Source organism: Lynx rufus, unplaced genomic scaffold (genome assembly GCF_022079265.1).
Source record: "Lynx rufus isolate CCGP_SWC_20201006 ecotype Redwood Valley unplaced genomic scaffold, mLynRuf1.p SCAF_1, whole genome shotgun sequence".
Classification (NCBI taxonomy): Eukaryota; Metazoa; Chordata; class Mammalia; order Carnivora; family Felidae; genus Lynx; species Lynx rufus.
Genome location: NW_025814823.1, coordinates 144,512,243 through 144,533,650, shown reverse-complemented (window position 1 = coordinate 144,533,650; position 21,408 = coordinate 144,512,243). Strand labels below are relative to the sequence as shown.

Sequence of the window (21,408 nt, the reverse complement as noted above, 5' to 3'; positions counted from 1 at the left end):
ATACATCTAGAACCGTAATAACTAACACAGAGCTTGACTGGAGTTACTAAGGAAAGGAAGGCAGAAATTTTGAAAATTAGTTAAAACTGTCTCACTGGGCAGCCAGGGAGGCTGGCTTACTTAAGTAATTTGCCATAACAGGGCAACATGGGGCACCGGATTCATATCTGTGCCTTGCTACTAGTCATGGCCCTTTGAAGCATGCTGGGAATAGTGTGCACCATATGGTTCAATCTGTAAGTATCAAGGGTCTACTCTAAGGACTACATATCCTCAAAGAAGCCAAATGCAGAGCCAATACTGGATGGAAAACAGGGTGAGAGTTGGAAAAGCCCACATAGACCTTCTGCTTGTTATACCCCTGGGATTACTTCCTCAAGTTGATGCTGGTCCTATATGTCCTCTTCTTCTCAGCTGGGGTTTCTCCAAAAACAGACTAGCAGGTTTTTGTTCTCTTCTATACTACCTAAGGAATAGGAAAGTTTCTCTCTGTTTCCTTCTACAAATATTCTAAGAATGAGCAGACAGGCCTTTTAAGAATTTTATTGCTACAAAAATGGAAACCAACTAAAATTGGAAATTAACAAATATTTCAGAAAGCTTAGAGTATTCTCACAGCCACTTTCCCTGCTCTACAGTTCCTGTTTCTTAGGTGGTGATGCAAAGTGTGCCATGATTTGTTCTAGCACTTTCTCTCATACTCCTAGGATCCAATTCTTTGTTGCTTAAATGTCAGATACCATTACTCAACTACAGTCTGTCATATCACTGGGCTGGCATCATGGCTAAGTTTGCTTAATTCACTCCAGAAACTGCTCTCTGTTTTCTTCAATACCACACTTAACCCATTCCTACTATCCCCCTTTTCTTTCTTCTCCTCAAGAATCTTCAAATATTTTTTTTTTATTTAGAAGTAAGATTTAATGGAGAATGCTTTTCATATCTTAAACATACCAAGCAGAATCTGGATATGCTGCATGTTGTGAACTAATGTTTTTTCCTAAAGATTTCTGCCTAATATTTCTTCCCTTTCCCCTAGGAATAATACTTACCAGTACTACTCCAAATCTAAATATCACCCCTATCCATTCCATATTTGATTCAAGATTAAAAGATAATTCTCTAGGGGCACCTGGGTGGCTCAGTCAGTTATCTGACTCTTGATTTTGGTTCAGGTCATGATCTCATGGTTGTGGGATCAAGCCCTGCCTGCTTGGGATTCTCTCTCCCTCTCTCTCTGCCCCTCGCCCACTCGCACATGCGTACACTCTCTGTCTCTGTCTCTGGTCTCTCTGTCTCTTTCAAATAAATAAATAAACATTAAAAAAAAAAGATGATTCTCTGTATATCTAAAATATGAGAAAGACTATCATAGAAGCAGTGAACTAAGTTTCTGCTTTCATTATTTTCTTACAAATACTATCAGAGTCAGAGATAATAATGTGCATAGTCAGTAAGGCTTATAGTATTCTAATAAGTACATAAAAACTGGAAACAGAGGTGAAAAATGAATGTTCTCAAAAGTTAATACTGGCTTGACAATCTACTTATTTTTACCAATAATAACAAAATCCATGTACTACATGGGGCTGCTAAAACAGGTTTTTTAAAAATTGTTACACATGTTATATGTACAGAATAAAATTTTAGAAGAGAAGGGTATAAAAGAAGAGCATATATAAATTAAGGACTTTCCTGCTATCCTCTTTCATTTCTCAGAGGTAATCATATTTGACAGAGTCGGTTCTCTGTACTTTAAGTATTTCTGAATAATTGTAAGTTTTTAAAACAGAATTTGATAACAATGCTGAAAATCTAGAATTCATTTGGTGTTTGAATAGAATCACTAATTCTCAAAAAATGTTATAAAAGTGATTCTGTACTGATGTACTATTAAAATTCTGTACGTTTTTTTTAAAACCATTAAGAATCCATCCCACAGTTAATAACTAAGAAATTTCTTGCCTCAAACTCATCACCTTAACCTGAAGGTTAAGTAAAGAATAAGATAATTTGTATCTCCCTAATTATTTGTAATCCAATTACTTCATCTCCATACTGTGCTTTTTCTTAAACTTCATTACCACACTGATATAAAAAACAATAAAACAAAACAAAACACACTAGTCTACTATTGCTTATGAATTCCTGATCAGTTTTCCCCATTTTCACTGTAAAACTGCCAGCTGGATACAGGACTGTCCTCCCAAGACTTAAGCTTTATTTTAGTTTGTGTATTATGAGCTCTAAGATGTCTGGGTTTTATAAAATAAAATGTTAATATTTGTGAGTAAAGTGAAATAAGGACATGGTAGAAAGACTGGAGTCAGGCAGGACTGGGCTTCTGACTCGGTAACTTACCTAACTACTCCAAACCTCAGTTTTCTTTGCTGCAAAATGACAATAGCCCCTTTTTGTGTTATTATAAGGGTTAAAAAATACATGTACAGCTCTTAGCACCATTCTGAACAAGTGCTTGATAAATGGTAACTGTATTAGTAGTAGTAGTAGTATATGAAGAACATTTACATAGTGCTTTAGGATTAAAAAGCACTTTTCATGTATTTTAACTCAACTGGTTTTTAAAGTCGTCTCATGACACAGGTGATTCTGCTGTGGTCACAGAGCATGTAAGTGGGGGAAGGGGCACTTACACACACAGCTTTTCCCCACTGTAACACCAGGTCACCACTTTTCTACTACCTATCTTTTATTAATGTTATTAAACAGTTTTGATCATCTCATTTTCAACAATAGCTCAGAATAGTGGTGGTAAGGTCATATGTTACTTTGCAAGGTCTTGATTGCATAGTGAAACCAAGTGGTGCAATTAAATATTTGGTTATGGGAGGGCAACCAAGTATAAAGATTGTCAAATTATTTTTCTGTTATATGGAGTTCTATGTGGAATATACTGCAAAATGTCTGCCTGAGTCCAAAAGATTTAATTTTAGTCCAAAAGACAGGCCGACTTAATCAATGGTCTATTAAATGGCACAAGATTAATAAACGTTTCAGTAAAGATTATAATTTACTGTAGGATTTCTTATTTCAAATGATCATACAAATCAACATTCTTCTCACTAAATATGTAAAGGAATGCAAATATTTAAAAATTTTATTTGAAATTAAGGTCTTCCCTACTAGAAAAATACCTGTTTTTTAAAATTCTGAATAAAATGTTCATGCTCTGGAAATTATTCACACATTTCCTAATTTGCTATCTTAACAAAGTAGGATTTCTCAAATTCCCTCAGTTAGAATCTTTATATCTATTAAACATAAGATATAGAAGTAGCATGCCTTAAGACTCAGAATAAGACCGAAGGATACAACTACATTTAAAAGGCATACTTCTTCCTGGTTCTCACTCAGATATTTATAATACCAAACTTTAAACAGTGGTACACATGCCAAAAAAAAAAAAACCAAAATACATTCTAAACGACACTTACATAATCTTATGGAAGACTCACTAACTGTAGGTTTTCACTATAGTTTTGTTTCTTTTTTTTTCTTTTTGTTTTTTAGCAGCTATACTAACATCAGAAGGAAACCCTGCCTTTTAATCACTATGATCCAATCAACACAGGTGGTTCTCTTCATATCATTTCATTATCTGCTGGCCAGACATCAAAGACTAACTTCTCTCTCCTGGATTTAGGGTAAATGAATCCTCTAAATTACTATTTACAATAATCATGGTTTTCTATAATACATTTCAGGAAATAATATTAAAATACATGTAACATTACGTTGCATGATTTCACCAGGGGACTAAAGTAAATAAACACAAAATACTGTTACTAAAATCATTCTTATCAAAACAAGGCATTACATCTTATTTCCAAGGAACAAAAGAAAAAATATGAAAACTAAACAAAACAAACTTTCATCCTGTCCTCGGATTTTTGTTCACATTTTAAAGTAGCTTTTCTACCTGAGATAAACTAATGCAAAATAAAATTATGTCTGACATTACCTCCTGTCCTGATACTGTCACATACTGTGCAGAAGGATTTTTTAGTATTTTTCGTATATCTTGCAAATGTATTTGGATCCTGTGAGTAACTTCTTGAATTTCATCCTTCCTCTTTTTTATTAAAGGGAAGTCAGAAAGATCTTTGAATAATTCTGTTTTATCACCACTTCTAAAAAATGGGAAAAAAAAGCAAATATATATATTGAAGCATACTACTTATACCGATCATCAATTATTTTTCACAGCATGATAAAAGACCAAAGGGTTGGGAGCCAGGAAACGAGGCTCTAATCCCAGTTCTGCCACTAAGTATTTACAGGTAGGTTTCTTAATTTCTTTGAAGATAGACAAAATTATCCTAAAGACATTTTCATTTTGCAAGTTCATGATTTCCATGGTGTGAGAGATAAAATGAAATTTTTTGTTGTTTGCCTATTCAGAAAATAAGCACAAATGAAAATACTGTCTTTTCCCCCCCTTTATACAGAGTTCTTTGTGGGATGAACTGTGAAATGACTACCTCTTAAAGGATAACTTTGCTTCTGTAATTTCTAAATATAAGGCAGACCACTGGATATCTAGCAAATGAGTGTAAGATGCCATCTGCCACCCAATTTTAAACTAATAAATGCTACCAGTTGCTCTGCCTGGACTTTATCTTTTCATCATCCAATACCTGGAGAAGTACTGTATTGTCCTAAATAATGAACTAAGTTTTAGATGGCAGAGGGTTACTTCCAGCTGTAATTGACAGCCTTTAGCATCCAATCACATTTCTAATTTCACAGGCAATTCCTACCATTACTGCTAGGGAAGCTTAGGAATCCATTCACCAAAGGGCAAATACATGAGTTCTTTATTTCCAGCAGTGACAATAATCTACGAATCTACTACTTACTTGGCAGCTTGTTCATTAAGTAGCTTTAAGAAACGCTCCACTGGACTGAGGAGTTCAGGAATTTCTAAAATAAATGTCTGGAGCAAGTCTGACCGAACGTGGGAATTAACAGCAGGTATTAATGCTTGAAATTCTGACTTCAGGTGATACAGGGTTTTGACAATCAAGAAGAACTCTTGCGTAGAACACTGAAAATAGAAATATTTTTTAGCTAAATAATACAAGATATATGAACATGATGTTTAATTAGTGGTCTTTTAATTAATAGTCTTTTTAAAGTTAGAATATAAGAAAATTTTAATTTACTCTATAAACTAGTTAATTGAAATAAAATACTGCTGATACCTTCCAAATGTTAAATCAATAGTTTAAATACTTTATAACATTTTAAAGCTCTCAAGGAAACAATGTGGGTCAGGGATAGTAAAGCCAATATTTGCTCAATATTTTCTCATTTTAAAATATATTGACCATATAGCAAAAATACAGTAAACAATGTCAAAAATATAAAGGACAATCCTGGGGAAATATCTGCAAGACATATGATAAAGGGCAAAGTTATCCCTAGAATAATAAGCTCTTACAAATAGACCTGGAAAAGAAATAATCCAAAGAATTATGGCTAAATGAACTGAATATGCAGCTCATAAAAAACGAATGTCCAATAAGCACTTGATTAACCTCACATATAATTAGAACAAGCAAATTAAAATGACAAGATAGCATTTGTCACTTATCAGAATGCCAAAGGTTTAAAAGGCTGATAAGAGATGAGTCACACAGGATATAAAGAAAGACACTTTGATATACCATTAGCAGAGGCATATCCTCTTTGAGGAGGATTGTTTGACTAAATTCCACTTTTAACAATTAAACTAAAACTATAACAAGAAGTGAAAAAGATATGTGGCTCTGAATATTTATAGTAGCACTGTTGGTAATAATATTAAAAAGATGAATAAGAAACAAGTACCTAACAATTGATATTTTATTAGGAAAAACTCATACAATATAATACTGTTAAACAGTTAAAAAATTAAGACATCTGCACATATTAATGTACACATCAATATGGAACTCCCTAATTTCTACATATTAAACAAACATTGTATATGTTTATACTATATACCACATATGTATTTATACAGTAAAATTTCACTTTTGATTATACTACATGCATTATTCTATATAAATAAAAATATAAACAAAAAAATTTATGGAGGGTACACTTGTTAACTTACTTTAGTTACCCCTGGGTAGTGTGTATGCAGGGGAAAGTAGAGGAAAAGTTTTTACACTTTATCTTATACTCCTGTACACACTGACAATTTTTTAACATGAACATGAATAATTTTTACTTTTGGAGCTTCTGATAAAGAGAATAAGATGAACATGTGTATCTCATTTCACTCTATCTTGAAACCACAGTCAAAGGTTGTTTAAAAAAACATAAAACCTCAAAAATAACTAGAAGAAAAGACACCAGCAACAACAACTTAGAAGCTATAAAGTAAATGGACAAGTGGTCACTGATTTAGAAGACTTATGATACTAGAATCTTAAGGTAGATGTGAGGTAAGCTAGGACCTAACTTAAGTTACACCAAGAATCCTAAAATTCTGAGGAACTGGTGGCACAAATTATCTTTGGAAGAGGAAGCCGGGGGTGGGTTGAAAATGACTGTTTGAAAATGAATTAAGAAGCAATTATCCCTCAATACTCTATTCTAGTCTCCACACCACTGAGCAACGACCATTCTCCTACCCGACAAAAGACTAGTTTTATCCTTTCGAGAAGGGAAAACATAGGATATTTGAGCCATCTTCAAGCACAGGGAAGGATGACAGTACCACCAAAAGCAAGGGATTAAGAAAACAGTTGCAAACTGAATGCTGAGATTCTCAGTTGTCCCCATCTAGCAACCAGAACACTGTTAGCCATTGAGAAGGCTAGAAGAGACCCTGGAGAATCTCATGAGCCCAAGAAGAAAACTCTGAAGATACTAAAGCAGGAGTTCTCCCCATAAATGGATCAGCTAGTATATTGTACAGTTCACCTCATATTTTGCAAACCATATTCAACTACAGAGCACTTCCTATCAGCATTTTAGCCCTCCACTCTTTAAAAATGATCAGACATCAGATAAAAAATTCTAATGTGAAATGAAAAAAACCAAACAATGAATCAACAAATAAATTTTTTAAGACATTCATTTTCTTCTACTTACATAGATATACACAGCATAAATAAATAGAAGAAAATGTCTTAAAAAAAAAAAAACAACCAATACACTCAATCAGAGAATAATGCAAACATGAAACAAGAACAGGATACTATTTTTTTTTCTTAAAGGAACATTCCAAGAATGGAATTCAATCAATTCAAATAAAATAGTTGCAAAAAAGAAAGAACCAAAAAATAATTCAGGACAATTTCCCAGAACTTGGTTGCCAGATTGAAGGGCTCAATACAATGGTTGAAAATAGAACTAAATCATGGAAAATCAACATGAAATTTTATAACACTTGGGAAAAAAAAGAAAATTTTTAGAAGGGAGAAAAAAAATCACACCAAGTAATGTATAGCCTAGAATTTTATACCCAGTAGAACTACCAATCAAATGTGAGTAGAAAAAAAGGACATTTCTAGACATCAATATCTCAAAACGTTTACTGTTAACTCGAACAACACAGGTTGGAAATGTATAGGTCTACTTCTACACAAATTCTTTTGGATAAATACCATAGTACTGTAAATGTGTTTTCTCTCTTAGAAGAAATTTTCTTAACATTATGATTTTCTTCACATCTCTAGCTTACCTCAATGTAATAATACAGTATATAATGTACATATACAAAACATAGTGTTAATCAAATGTCACTAAAGCTTCAGATCAAAAGTAGGCTATTAGTAGTTAAGTGCTGGGGGGGGGGTCAAAAGTTACACATGGATTTTCAACTGTACAGGGATTGATGCCCTTAACTCCCTCATTGTTCAGGGGTCAACTGTATTTCCAATATCTCTTCTCCAGGATGCTTCTAGAGAATGTACTCCATCAGAAGAAAGCAATAAACCAAGAGGAAGACATGGAATACAGAAAGACTGAACAGAAGATTCAATTCAAGGGAAATGAACTATAGCTATACAACTAGTATACAGGGCAACTAGTCTAGGGTGAATCAGGTCAGAAAGTTTAAGAAAATGAAATAAAATATGTGATGGAAATAAGTATCTTGAGATGAAAGGATGATTTAGGGTTGAGTTAATTATAAGTATACATAATAGGTAATATGCATAAAATGAATTAATGCACAGAACATATTTGGAAAGAATTTTAAACTAAAAGGAATGAGGCAAATTATGCAAAAAAAAAAAGAAGTTAGGCCCAAGTGAATAACAACTGAATCCAAAGTGTATCATAAAGCATCTCTTCCTCAGATAGGCCACTGTATGATGGGAAAGATACACATAGGAAGCTGGATTCTTGTAATGTGGAGCCTACACGTATTATGGCCAATACTATTATAGTTAATTATTAAATAGATACATTCTAACAAAAGTGAAGACCTAAAAGTAAACATTTTCAATACAATTTTTGAATAATAATCTCTTGTAACTTTTGTAATTTGAGAGACTAGAAGGGATTGACTTTTCACCCTTAGACATAAAGTGTAAATCAGCAACAGAAGCAAACTGACAACCAAAAGTACTTTGCAATCAAGTTTTAAGTGCCCAAGGCAGGTTGTTCTCCAGTTTCTTTTTTATTATTTTCTTTAATGTTTATTCTTAAAACAGAAATACAGACAGAATGTGAGCAGGGGAGGGGCAAAGAGAGAGGGAGACATAGAATACAAAGCAGGCTCCAGGCTCTGAGCTGTCAGCACAGGGCCAGAAGTGGGGCTCAAACTCACAAACCACAAGATCATGACCTGGGGCCAAAGTCCGATGCTTAACTGACTGAGCCACCCAGGCGCCCCAGTTCTCCAGGTTCTTAAACAAAACACCTCAGTAGAACTGCCAGAAAGCTGAGGATAAGAGTGAAGTAGTTGCTCCTGGAGTCACTCATGTTCAATCCCATTTCCAGCAGCAAATTTCCCTGTGGAAGAGCTTTAGAACACATCATAAGTGTGGAAACAGGTCATCATGAGACTGTAAGAACTCCAGCCTAAGTTCCATACTGAAAGGTGGCTGTAGGCTTATACCAGTCTGGCCAAGAAACCATTCTCGCCTACAAAATTCTGGAAACACTCTCCTCTAACATTTACTAAGTGCTATAATCCTTTAAATGTATTCACCAACCTTAGCAGTTATGTATCATTTTCTTACAAAACAGGTCTTAAGCACAGTTAATATGGGTTTCTAAGACTAGCACCATTATCTAAGATTTGGATTTGAAATTTTACTATCAAAAGAAATGTTTATTTTGTTTCAGGGCTGGCCCACTTGGTATCCCCTAATATCAATAGGAAAATACCTATTTGTGACTATTCGATGGCACTTTCCACACAGCCATATGGCCTAGGCTCACCACTTCCACAACATCCAAACAGTGTTCCTAACCATTTTATGAATTTTACATAATTGGCACAGTCTGTACCCAGGATATCACTCACCATTTGGTGCATACAGCAGAAGTTTATTTAGAGTAATCTAATGATAAAGAACAGACATGTGTTTGATGGTGTGTTCCAAGAGCCAGCTAACTAATCTATAAAAAATTGGTTTGAAGCATTTAGGCTTACTAAAGTTGGTCTGTTACCAAGTCATTTCTAATTCTCACTTTTCAAATCAATCTTTGGGCACGCTCTTGTGCAAACATTAAAACAGCAACAACGAACAACCTCTGAGTGAGTCATAAGTTCCTTCACTAAAGTTGAGTTTGAAACTCTAAAACAAAAGTCATTCTTGGTTACTTTTAAAATGAATTTGATTCAATACCATATAATTTTATGTGAAATTTTTTTAAAAGGCAAATCCATAGATACAAAAAATAGATCTGTGGTTACCAGAGGTGGGGCATGGAAGGCAGGTAGATGAAATGAGTGGAGATGATCAAAAAGTACAAACTTCCAATTATAAAATAAATTAAAAAAAATTCCAATTATAACAATACATCCTGGAGATGTAATGTATAACACAGTAACTATAGTTAATAATATTGTATTGTATGTTTGAAAGTGGCCAAGAGAGTAGATCTTAAAAGTTCTCATCATAAGAAGAAGACAACTTTGTAACTACAAGTGGCGAAGGATGTTAGTTAGAATTATTGTGGTGATCACTTCTCAATATATACACATATCAAGCCATTTATAATGTGATAAACCTGAAAGTAATACAATGCTACGTTAATTATATCTCAATTTAAAAACAGAATTAGACTCTGACTTTTATCAGAGTTTTTTAAACTTTTGTAAATACACAAACCTCATGAAATGCAAACATCAAAGTTTAAAGAGAGGAAGCAAAGAACAGAAATCACAGTAGCATGGAAAGATGCTTCCGTCTTGATGCCATGGATTCTTTGACTCGACTCTTATATGTATGTGTGTATATATATATATGATATGTTAATATATTAATATATATGATATTACATATGATATATATATTAATATATATATATATATTTTTAAGTCTATCTATGTACTTGGGGGGGGCAGAGAGAGGGAGAGAATCCCAAGCAGTCTCCCCACTGTCAGTGCAGAGCCTGATGCATGTGGGACTCAAACTTGAGATCATGAGCTTAGCCAAAATCAAGAGTCAGACACTCAATAGATGGAGACACCCAGGCGCCCCTTGACTCAGCTCTTTTAATTAGCAATTAACAATTTTCTCAGCTTTGTCCCTATTTTTTCTCGAGAAAAACAAAAATCTTTAACAACTGTCAGTGAATCCTTTCAAGCAGTGAAGGCAAGGTGCTTGGAGATCTGTTGCTTAATGAAGGGTAGTAATATGCTCTGATTGTCAGGCACTGGACCAATGATACAACATAACAAATGGTCTGACATCCACTCTAACCTCAAAATGTCAACCATAAAATTTTCAACTACAGTAGTTCCCCCCTTATCTACAAGAGATATGTTCCAAGATCCCCACTGGTATCTGAAATCACAGATAGTAAGTACCTAATCTCATATGTACTGTCTTTCCTATGTACATACCTATGATAAAGTTTAATTGATAAATTAGGCACAGTAAGAGATGCACAATAAAATAAGACATTTTTAATATACTGTAATAAAAGTTATATGAATATGGTCTCTCTGTCAAAATACATTGGACTCCACTCACGTTTCTTGTCATGGTGTGAGATGATATAATGCCCACGTGATAAAATGAAGCACTGTGACATAGTGCTAGGCTATACAACTGACGAAACGTCAGAAGGATGATCTGCTTCTGGCCTGCTGTTGACGGCGGATAATGGGGGAGTAATGTATCAGGACAACCTCTGCCACTGCCAGCAAAACCACAACACAAGTGTACCAAGTAATGGTACAACAGACTCTACTGACCCCATAACCAACTCGGGCATTTTTTCCTGGGGATTAGTATTTCCCAATTCTGGTTTGTTCTTTGTTTTCAAATTTAGCTGAAGCATATGGAACAGTTACATAAGTCCTCTTGGGCACTGCAAGTATTCTCAGAAGCAGCACGTATCGTTCCAGTAAAACTTTGTGGGGGAAAGGACTAAAAAAAGTAAAGACTAATGAAAAATTGGTCACAACTAAAATGTGGGCACATAAAAATTATCCTACAAAAAATTATTACATTGGCAAGGATTTACATCGGGGCGGAAAATAAAGATGGCTTATGTAGGGATAACCAAAAACAAATGCAATGGTAGTAACTACTACTCAAAAATGGTAATGTCCGAAAGTGTACCCACTAAAAACCCAGTCAAGGACCCTGGTTTAAATACTAGCTGTCATTTACTAACACGCTACTAACTCTCTTCTCAGAATCATCATTTATACAAGGTAATGCAAGCTGTGGTAGCATTACGTAAAGATAGCAGTATATATAGCCTCCCATTAGTAAGAAGGTAAAAAACACAGTATCCCCTCATCAATTTCATAAAGTTTTTACAAGGGACAAAGGGTCTAATGTATGTGAGTGAATTTAACAAAAGGTAAAACACTATAGAAAGTTTATTAGCAATTATAAATATAACTATTTTTAGACATATTTTGAAGGTAAATGATTTCCCTAAGTGTGGAAAATTTCTCATTTATTTATCATTAATTTTTTGTTTTAATGCCAGTATATTTAAAAGACTATTAGTTTCAGGTGTACAATATAATGATTCAACAATACATCACGTGGTGTTCATGATGACAAGTGCACTCCTTAAACCCCATCACTTATTTAACCCATCCCCCTACCCACCTTCCATCTGGTAACCATCAGTTTGTTCTCTATAGTTAAGAGTCTGTTTCTTTATTTGTCTCTCTCAACTATTTTTTCCCTCCTCGTTTGTTTTGTTTCTTAAATTTCACATGAGTGAAATCATATGGTATTTGTCTTTCTCACTTATTTCACTTACATTATAATCTTTACCTCCATCCATGTCATTGCAAAATGGCAAGATTTCATTCCTTTTTTTACAGCTGAATAATATTCCACTATATATATGTATATGTGTATATATATATGTATATGTGTATATATATATATATATATATATATATCTGACATCTTTATTTTTAATGTTTATTTATTTTGAGGGGGGAGGGGCAGAGATGGAATTCCAAGCAGGCTAGCCTGACATGGGTCTTATCTCTTGAACCTCAAGATCATGACCTGAACTGCAATCAAGAGTAGGACATTTAACCGACTGAGCCACCTAGGAGCCCCTATACCACAGTCTCTTTATCCATTCATCAATTGACAGACAGTTGGGCTGCTTCCATATCTGGACTATTATAAATAATGCTGCTATAAATGTAAGGGTGCACGTATCCCTTTGAATTAGTGTTCTTGTACTCTTTGGGTAAATACCCAGTAGTGTGATTGCTGGATTATAAGGTAATTCTATTTTTAACTTTTTGAGGAACCTCCATACTGTTTTCCCACACTAGCTATAATAGTTTGTATTGCTACCAACAGTGCAAGAGGGTTTCTTTTTCTCCACATCCTCACCAACACCTTTTGTTTCTTATGTTGTTGATTTTATCCATTCTGACAGGTGTGTGGTGATATCTTACTGTAGTTTTCAGTTGTGATAAGTGATGATGACCATCTTTTCATTTGTCTGTTGGCCATCTAGATGTATTCTTTGGAGAAATGTCTGTTCATGTCTTTTGCCCATTTTTGAATTGGATTATTTGTTTTTTGGGTGTTGAGCTGTATAAGTTCTTTACATATTTTGGATACTAACCCTTTATCAGTATGTCATTTGCAAATATCTTCTCCCATTCTGTTGGCTGCCTTTTACTTTTGTTGATTGTTTCCTTCACCGTACAGAAGCTTTTTATTTTGATATGGTCCCAATTGTTTATTTTTGCTTTGATCTCCCTGGCCTTAGGAGACATATTTAGAAAGAAGCTGCTACAGCCGATGTCAGAGAAGTTATTGCCTGTGTAGCTAGGATTTTTATGGTTTCAGGTCTCACATTTAGGTCTCTAATCAATTTTGAATTTATTTTCGTGTATGGTGTAAGAAAGTGGTACAGATTCATTCTTTTGCATGTCAGTGTCCAGTTTAACCAACACCATTTGTTGAAGAGATTGTCTTTTTCCCATTGGATATTCTTTCCTGTTGTGTCAAACATTAATTGACCAAATTATGGGTTGCTTCTGGATTTTCTATTCTATTCTATTGATCTACATGTCTATTTTTGTGCCAGTACCACACTGCTTTATTTACTACCCCTTTGTAATATAACTTGAAGTCTGGAAATGTGATGCCTCTAGCTTTTTCTTTTTCAAGGCTGCTTTAGCTATTTGGTGTCTTTTGAGATTCCATACAAATTTTAGGATTACTTGTTCTGTTCTAGTTTTGTGAAAAAAGTTGTTGGTATTTTGATAGGGATTGCATTAAAGCTGTAGATTGCTTTGGGAAGTATCAGTAATATTTGTTCTTCCAAATATTAGAGCACGGAATGTCTTTCCATTTCTTTTGTGTCATCTTCAATTTCATCAGTGTTTTTTTTTTTGCTCCCACAACAAAAGTATGCTCCCACAAGTGACCTTACAATGTCATTACAATATCATTGACTATATTCCCTGTACAGCGCCTTTTATTCTCATGATTTATTCATTCAGTAACAGAAAGCATGTACCTCCCACTCCCCTTTATCCATTTTGCCCATCTCTCCACCTCCTTCCTTCTGGCAACCATCAGTTTGTTCTCTGTATTTACATGTCTGATTATGCTTTTTTGTTTATTCATTTTATTTTTCTCAGTCTGACTTATTTCACATAGCATAAAATCCTCTAGGTCCACCGATGTTGTTGCAAATGGCAAGATCTCATACTTTTTATGGCTGAGTAATATTCCATTGTGTAATATTCCTATAGCTCATCTTTTTTTTTTAAGTTTTTATTTAAACTCCAGCTAGTCAATATACAGTGTACTACCAGTGTACTTCAAGTACACAATTCAGTGACTCAACACTTACACACAATACCTGGTGTTCATCACAAGTGTACTCCTTAATCTCCATCTGTTTCACCCACCCCCACCCAACCCCTACCTCCCCTCTGGCGACCATCAGTTTGTTCTCTATATTTAAGAGTCTGTTTCTTGGTTTACTGAGTATCTCTCTTTTTATCCCTATGCTCATTTGTTTCTTAAATTTCACATATGAGTGAAATCACAAAGTATTTGTCTTTCTCTGACTTATTTCACTTAGCATAATACTCTCTAGCTCCATCCACGTCATTGCAAATGTCAGGATTTCACATTCCTTTTATGGCTGAGTAATATTCCATTGTGTATATGTGTGTATATATAAATGTGTATATATAAATGTATATACACACACCATATCTTTATCCGTTCATTGGTCAATGGACATTTCATCAGAGCTTTATAGTTTCGGAGTACAGGTTACATTTATTACTATGTATCTTATTATTTTTGGTGCTACTGTAAATGGGACTGTTTTCCTAATTTCTCTTTCTGTTGCTTCATTATTGGTGTATACAAATGCAACAGATTTCTGTACTCTGATTTTGTATCCTGAGACTTTACTGAATTTATCAGTTCTAGCAGTTTTTTGGTAGAGTTTAGGGTTTTCTACACAGATTGTCATGCCATCTGCAAATAGTGAAAGTTACACTTCTTCCTTACCCCTTTGGATGTCTTTCATTTCTTTCTGTCGTCTGAATGCTGTGTCTAGGACTTCCAGAACTATGTTGAAAAAAAGTGATGAGGGGTGCCTGGGTGGCTCAGTCGGTTGAGCGTCCGACTTCAGCTCAGGTCATGATCTCACACTCCGTGAGTTTGAGCCCCGCATCGGGCTCTGTGCTGACAGCTCAGAGCCTAGAGCCTACTTTGGATTCTGTGTCTCCCCCTCTCTCTGCACCTCCCCTGCTCATGCTCTGTCTCTCTCTGTCTCAAAGATAAATGAAAACATTAAAAAAAAAAAAAAAGAAAAAGAAAAAAAGTGATGAGAGTGGACATCCTTGTCTTACTCAAAACAAGTTAGTTTTTCACCAGTTAGGATGATGTTAATGGCGCCTGGATGGCTCAGTCGTTTAAGCATCTGACTCCTGATTTTGGCTCAGGTCATGATCTTACAGTTTGTGAGATCAAGCCCTGGATCAGGCCCCATGCTGTCAGTGCAGAGCCTGCTTGGGATTTTCTCCCTCCCTCTCTCTGCCCCTCCCCTGCTCACACTCTCTTCCTCTCAAAATAAATAAACATTAAAAAAAAAGGATGATGTTAGCTGTAGGTTTTTCATATCTGCCCTCTATTATGTTGAGGTATGTGGCCTCTAATACTACTTTGCTGAGGGCTTGGATCTTCTAGAATCTGTTGAGGTTTGTTTTACGGAATGTGATCTATTCTGGAGAATGTTCTGTACACACTTGAAAAGAATGTGTAGTGTGCTGTTTTAGGATGGAATGTTCTGAATATATCTATTAACTCCATCTGTTCCAGTGTATCATTCAAAGCCGTTGCTGGGTTTCTGTTTAGATGATCTGTCCATTGATGTAAGTGGGGTGTTAAAGTCCCCTACTGGTATTGTACTATTATTTTATTTTATTTTATTTTTTAATATAATTTATTGTCAAATAAATTATACAACACACAGTGCTCATCCCAACAAATGCCTTCCTCCATGCCCATCACCCACTTTCCCCTCTCCCCCACCTCCCCATCAACCCTCAGTTTATTCTCAGTCTTTAAGAGTCTCTCATGGTTTGCCTCCCTCCCTCTCTGTAATTTTTCCCCCTTCCCCTCCCTCATGGTCTTCTGCTAAGTTTCTCAAGATCCACATATGAGTGAAAACATATGGTATCTGTCTTTCTCTGGGTATGCTTATTTCACTTAGCATACCCTCCAGTTCCATCCACCTTGGTGCAAATGGCCAGATTTCATTCTTTCTCATTGCCAAGTAGTATTCCATTGTATATATAAACCACATCTTCTTTATCCATTCGTCAGTTGATGGACATTTAGGCTCTTTCCATCATTTGGCTATTGTTGAAAGTGCTGCTATAAACATTGGGATACAAGTGTCCCTATGCATCAGCACTCCTGTATCCCTTGGCTAAATTCCTAGCAGTGCTACTGCTGGGTCATAGGGTAGTTCTATTTTTAATTTTTTGAGGAACCTCCACGCCATTTTCCAGAGCGGTTGCACCAGTTTGCATTCCCACCAACAGTGTAAGAGGGTTCCCGTTTCTCCACATCCTCTCCAGCATCTATAGTCTCCTGATTTGTTCATTTTAGCCACTCTGACTGGCATGAGGTGGTATCTCAGTGTGGTTTTAATTTGTATTTCCCTGATGAGCAGTGACGTTGAGCATCTTTTCATGTGTCTGTTGGCCATCTGGATGTCTTCTTTGGAAAAGTGTCTATTCATGTCTTCTGCCCATTTCTTCACTGGATTATTTGTTTTTCGGGTGTGGAGTTAGGTGAGTTCTTTATAGATTTTAGATACTAGCCCTTTACCCTTTACGTCATTTGCAAATATCTTTCCCATTCCGTTGATTGCCTTTTAGTTTTGTTGATTGTTTCCTTGGCAGTGCAGAAGCTTTTTATCTTGATGAGGTCCCATTAGTTCATTTTTGCTTTTTAATCCCCTTGCCTTTGGAGATGTGTCGAGTAAGAAATTGCTGTGGCTGAGGTCAAAGAGGTTTTTTCCTGCTTTCTCCTCTAGGGTTTTGATGGTGTCCTGTGTATTATTATTGATTAGTTCCTTTATGTTTGTTATTAACTGTTTATGTATTTGAGTACATAAATATTTACAATTGTTTTTTTCATCTTGCTGGATTGTCACCTTTATTATTATATAGTGCCCTTCTTGCTACAGTCTTTGCCTAAAAGTCTAGTTTGTCCGATGTAAGTATTGCTACTCTGGCTTTCTTTTGACATCCATTTGCATGGTCGATGTTTCTCCATCCCCTCACTTTCAATCAGCAGGTGTCATTAGGTTTAAAATGAGTCTCTAGTGGGCAGCATATAGATGGGTTTTGTTTTGTTATTCTTTCTGTCACCCTATGTCTTTTGATTAGAGCGTTTAGTCCATTTACATTTAAAGTAACTATTGATAGATATGTATTTATTGCCATTTTATTACTTATTTTGTGGTAGTTTCCGAAGACTTTCTCTGATCCTTTCTTGTCTTTCTCTTTCATTTTGCTGATTTTCTTCAGTGATATATTTAGATTTCTTTTTCTTTATTCTTTACAAGTTTATTAGTGGTTTTTCATATATGATTACTCTGTAATCTGCATGTAGCAGTGTATATTAAGTTGACAGTCATTCAAGTTTGAAACTGTTTTTCTCTCCTCCCCACATTTTAGGTACATGTTATTATATTTTATATCCTTTTTGTGGGTGAGTTCCTTGACTGATTTTTACTGAAATATTCATTTTTATTGTTTTTGGGTTTCCTACCTTTAGACTTCACTTTTGGTCTCTCCTTTCTACTCAAAGTCCCTTTAATATCTCCTGCAGAGTTGGCTGAGTGGTCACGAACTCCTTTAGTTTTTGTTTGTCTGGGGAAACTCTATCTCTTCTTGTATTCTGAATGATAGCCATGCTGGATAGAAAATTCTTGGCTACAGATTTTTCCCATTCAGCGCTTTTAATATATCGTGCCACTCCCTTCTGGCTTGCAAGGTTTCTGTTAAAAAATCTCCTGCTAGCCTCATGGGGAAAACCTCTTTCGTTATTGATTGTTACAACAAACTGTAAAGCTTAAGTGATGAAAGTCATAATAATGCTTTTTGCTTACCTTCCATACCCAAACTTATTTGTATAGCAATACCACCACAAACATAATAGCAGATCTTTCCTTTGGAAAAGTTAAATAAGAAGTTGATCTGGGGTCAAAAGAAATAAGGCATCTCTTTTTAAAACTGACTAGTCTAAGAAATTTCCTATTGTGATGATGGTCCACATTTTTAGGATGCAACATAAGAACATCCTGTATTATACCAGAAAGGCTTCTATCTGTTGTTGTAGTTAACGGAAATGGGCAAACTTTATTTTCTACAATGCAAAAACTGGAATACCTTCAACTTGTATAATTTAATTCTCTTAAGAATTCTGTCATTATCTCTAAGATTTCACAAAATAATAACAAAAATAAAACTCTGAGATGTTTTAATATCTGGGATCCTCATGCTGAAGAACATTGCCAGTTTTAATAGAACTGCTTTCTATCACACTTACTTTTTTGTGATAAATGCTACAGAGTCCTCTCTCTATATCAGGCAATTTACGTAGATGATTTTCTATCTGACCAAATACACTGGATTCTGAATGGAGTACTTCCGATACAGCATCTAGTCGAGCATTTATCTCCCTGTGAGAACAGAGTAATAACAATTATTAAGTTATATTAGGAATTCAGAACAGATACGTTTCCCACTCTCATGTCCAAGCACTGAGACAACAGCTACTTAGAAAACACAAAAGAGACTCCTCCTCCACACCTCTGGCCCTTCCCTGCCCCTTTCATTTGAATAAAAGAGCAAGTATCACAAAAGGAAAGACATTAGCTCTGTGGAGCAGAACCTGGCTCATTAGGTTTTCCATTCCTCCGGGGCAAACACACAGACATTTCCCAGTTTCCCTCTGCAATTAGGTATGGCCAAGTACTCAAGTTGTAGACAATAAACTGCAAGCAGGAAGGATTAAGCCAAGGCTAGCTCTGGCTCATAAAAACCTCCTGTGTGATCTTTCACATTTGCTCTTTCCCAGCTGAAGGCTGGGACCAGAACAATCTTGTGAGCCACCTGAAGACTCTCTCAGCCTGGGTCCCTTTACTGTAGCAGAAAACCCATTGCTCCCACATTTGCCACCAGCTGGACTTCACATTAGCAAGAAATAAACTTTTATAGTATTTAAACCACCGAGATTGAGGATTCATTTCTTACAACCGCTTGTTTTCCCTTGACTAATGTAATAGTCTACAATGGGCAAGTGAGTTTATTCTGACTGTAACGACTGATCACCTCCGTCAAAAAAAAAAAACCTCACTCAGCCAACTACTTTGATAGAAGACTTGGTGGTGGTGGCTGAACTGATTGACTGTTTGATCAAAATGGGATTAGGCATACAGAACCTGAGCAAAGACTCAGAACAGCAAGAGAAAATACAGAAGAAATGATATCAGACAGGGTTGCAGGATTTCACCAGTGGCTACACCCTAAGTGATAGGTGGGCCGCTTGGGAGGAAATGGCATAACTGTCAACTTAAAATGGAAACCTGATTAACTAACTGTCCTAAATGAGATGTGGCCCATCTAGTACCTATAAACACTAAAGGCCTATACTAGTTACAATCGCCATAATGTGGTATTAAAGACTGAGATAAAAAACGTATCTAATAGACAGTGGGCCTCAGTAAATGTTTTTTTGAATGAATAAAAGAATGAGCAAGCAAGCAAATGAAAGAAGGAACTGACATTTAGGGGCAAAGGGAAACATCAGCTACTGAATACGTATTTGTCTATCAAAATTCTGTTGATATCACACATGCTGATGTGAAGGGCAAGCCTTACATCAGATCCTGCCCAGATGACTGTTAAATTGAGTATGGTACTTGGCAGCTAATTAATTTCTTTTCTCTTTATTACCCTTCAAACTACTCTGTGAGGTCATGCCTATTTACAAAATGCATACTAACTTGGTTTCATTTTTGTTCCATTTTTCTCTGGCTCATGCTCTACTATGTAGAACAGGCATTTGGTTCAGCATGATACAGAACACGCCAGAGCTTTGTAAACATATAGACTGGTTCCTCCATTCTCAGTGGAGTGGTCCCTTAAATCAGTCTATTTCTTTCATCTCTACTGCCATTACCCTCGTGTAAGTAAAAATCATGTCTCACACAGACTACAAAAAGAGCCTCCTAACTTTCCTCCCCAGATCTATCTAATTCTCTTTTTCCAATCCATTCTCCACACTGAGAAGTCTGAGCAGTCTTCCTAAAACCCAAATCTGTTCATGTCTTAACCTCTGCTTTCAGCTCATCAATGACTTGCCAGAAATGTAGATTCCTTCACTGACCCACAAGACAACGGGTTACCTTGTGGTAACCAGTACCCCTGCCTACCTTACCTCTCAAGTCTCACCTTGACCACTGCCACTCCTCCTCTGTCTGTAAGTCTCAGTCAGAGTGAACTTGATCCAATATCTTCGTCCAAGTTCTCTGACATCGGAGCCTCCTCATTTGCTGCTCACTCTGCCTTGAAGACTCTCTTCCTCTTCCCTACTGCCTACCAGCTCTACTTGGTTTGGCACACTCCTACGTACCCTTCTTCTGAAAGGGCTTTCTGGGCTCACTAGATCAAATTTAATCCTTTGCCATCCTTTTCCACATGACCCTCTACAGTCTTTCCATAGTGGAAAATGTAATTATATTTACTTCTCTGTCTTTTCTGTTGGACTATAAGCTCAGTGAAAACAGGGATCATTTCTTCATTCTCACAGGTCTGGGATCATAATATGTGTTCAATAAATAGTTGTTGAATTCAATTCAATTCAATTCCAAAGACTACATATAAAGTAATTCAGGAAGAGGTGAAAAAAATAAAAAATTAAATTTTCTTTGCATAAGATTGTTGTGATAAAATAAATCCATGTTTTACCCTAACGTTTACCCAAAATGCTATACAAATATAAAGTTTTATTTTAATAACTCACTCCTGCATAAATGAAAGATAACACCAATTGGAATAGACTAGGTTGATGCTGCAGATGGTATGAGGACAGATAGAATAATACCATCTGTGAACGTATAAGACAGCCTACAAAGATAGCTACTCTCTCAAAAATTATAAAGGTTGTCGGAGATATGGAAAGATAAAAGCAAAAGAGGTTAATAAAAACCTAAGTCATA

At 35.7% G+C, this 21,408-nt stretch overlaps 1 protein-coding gene across 1 annotated transcript in view; it reads right to left on the bottom strand.

The window, feature by feature from the left end:
* The window catches only part of MSH3 (mutS homolog 3), a 188,202-nt gene that overhangs the window by 74,982 nt on the left and 91,812 nt on the right, over positions 1 to 21,408 (bottom strand). Inside the window, exons 13-15 of the mRNA XM_047088553.1 lie at positions 18,735 to 18,867; positions 4,881 to 5,068; positions 3,983 to 4,151 (exon numbers count right to left, since the gene is read on the bottom strand). Of these exons, the coding sequence (XP_046944509.1) occupies positions 3,983 to 4,151; positions 4,881 to 5,068; positions 18,735 to 18,867 (490 nt within the window). The remainder of the gene's footprint in view (positions 1 to 3,982; positions 4,152 to 4,880; positions 5,069 to 18,734; positions 18,868 to 21,408) is intronic.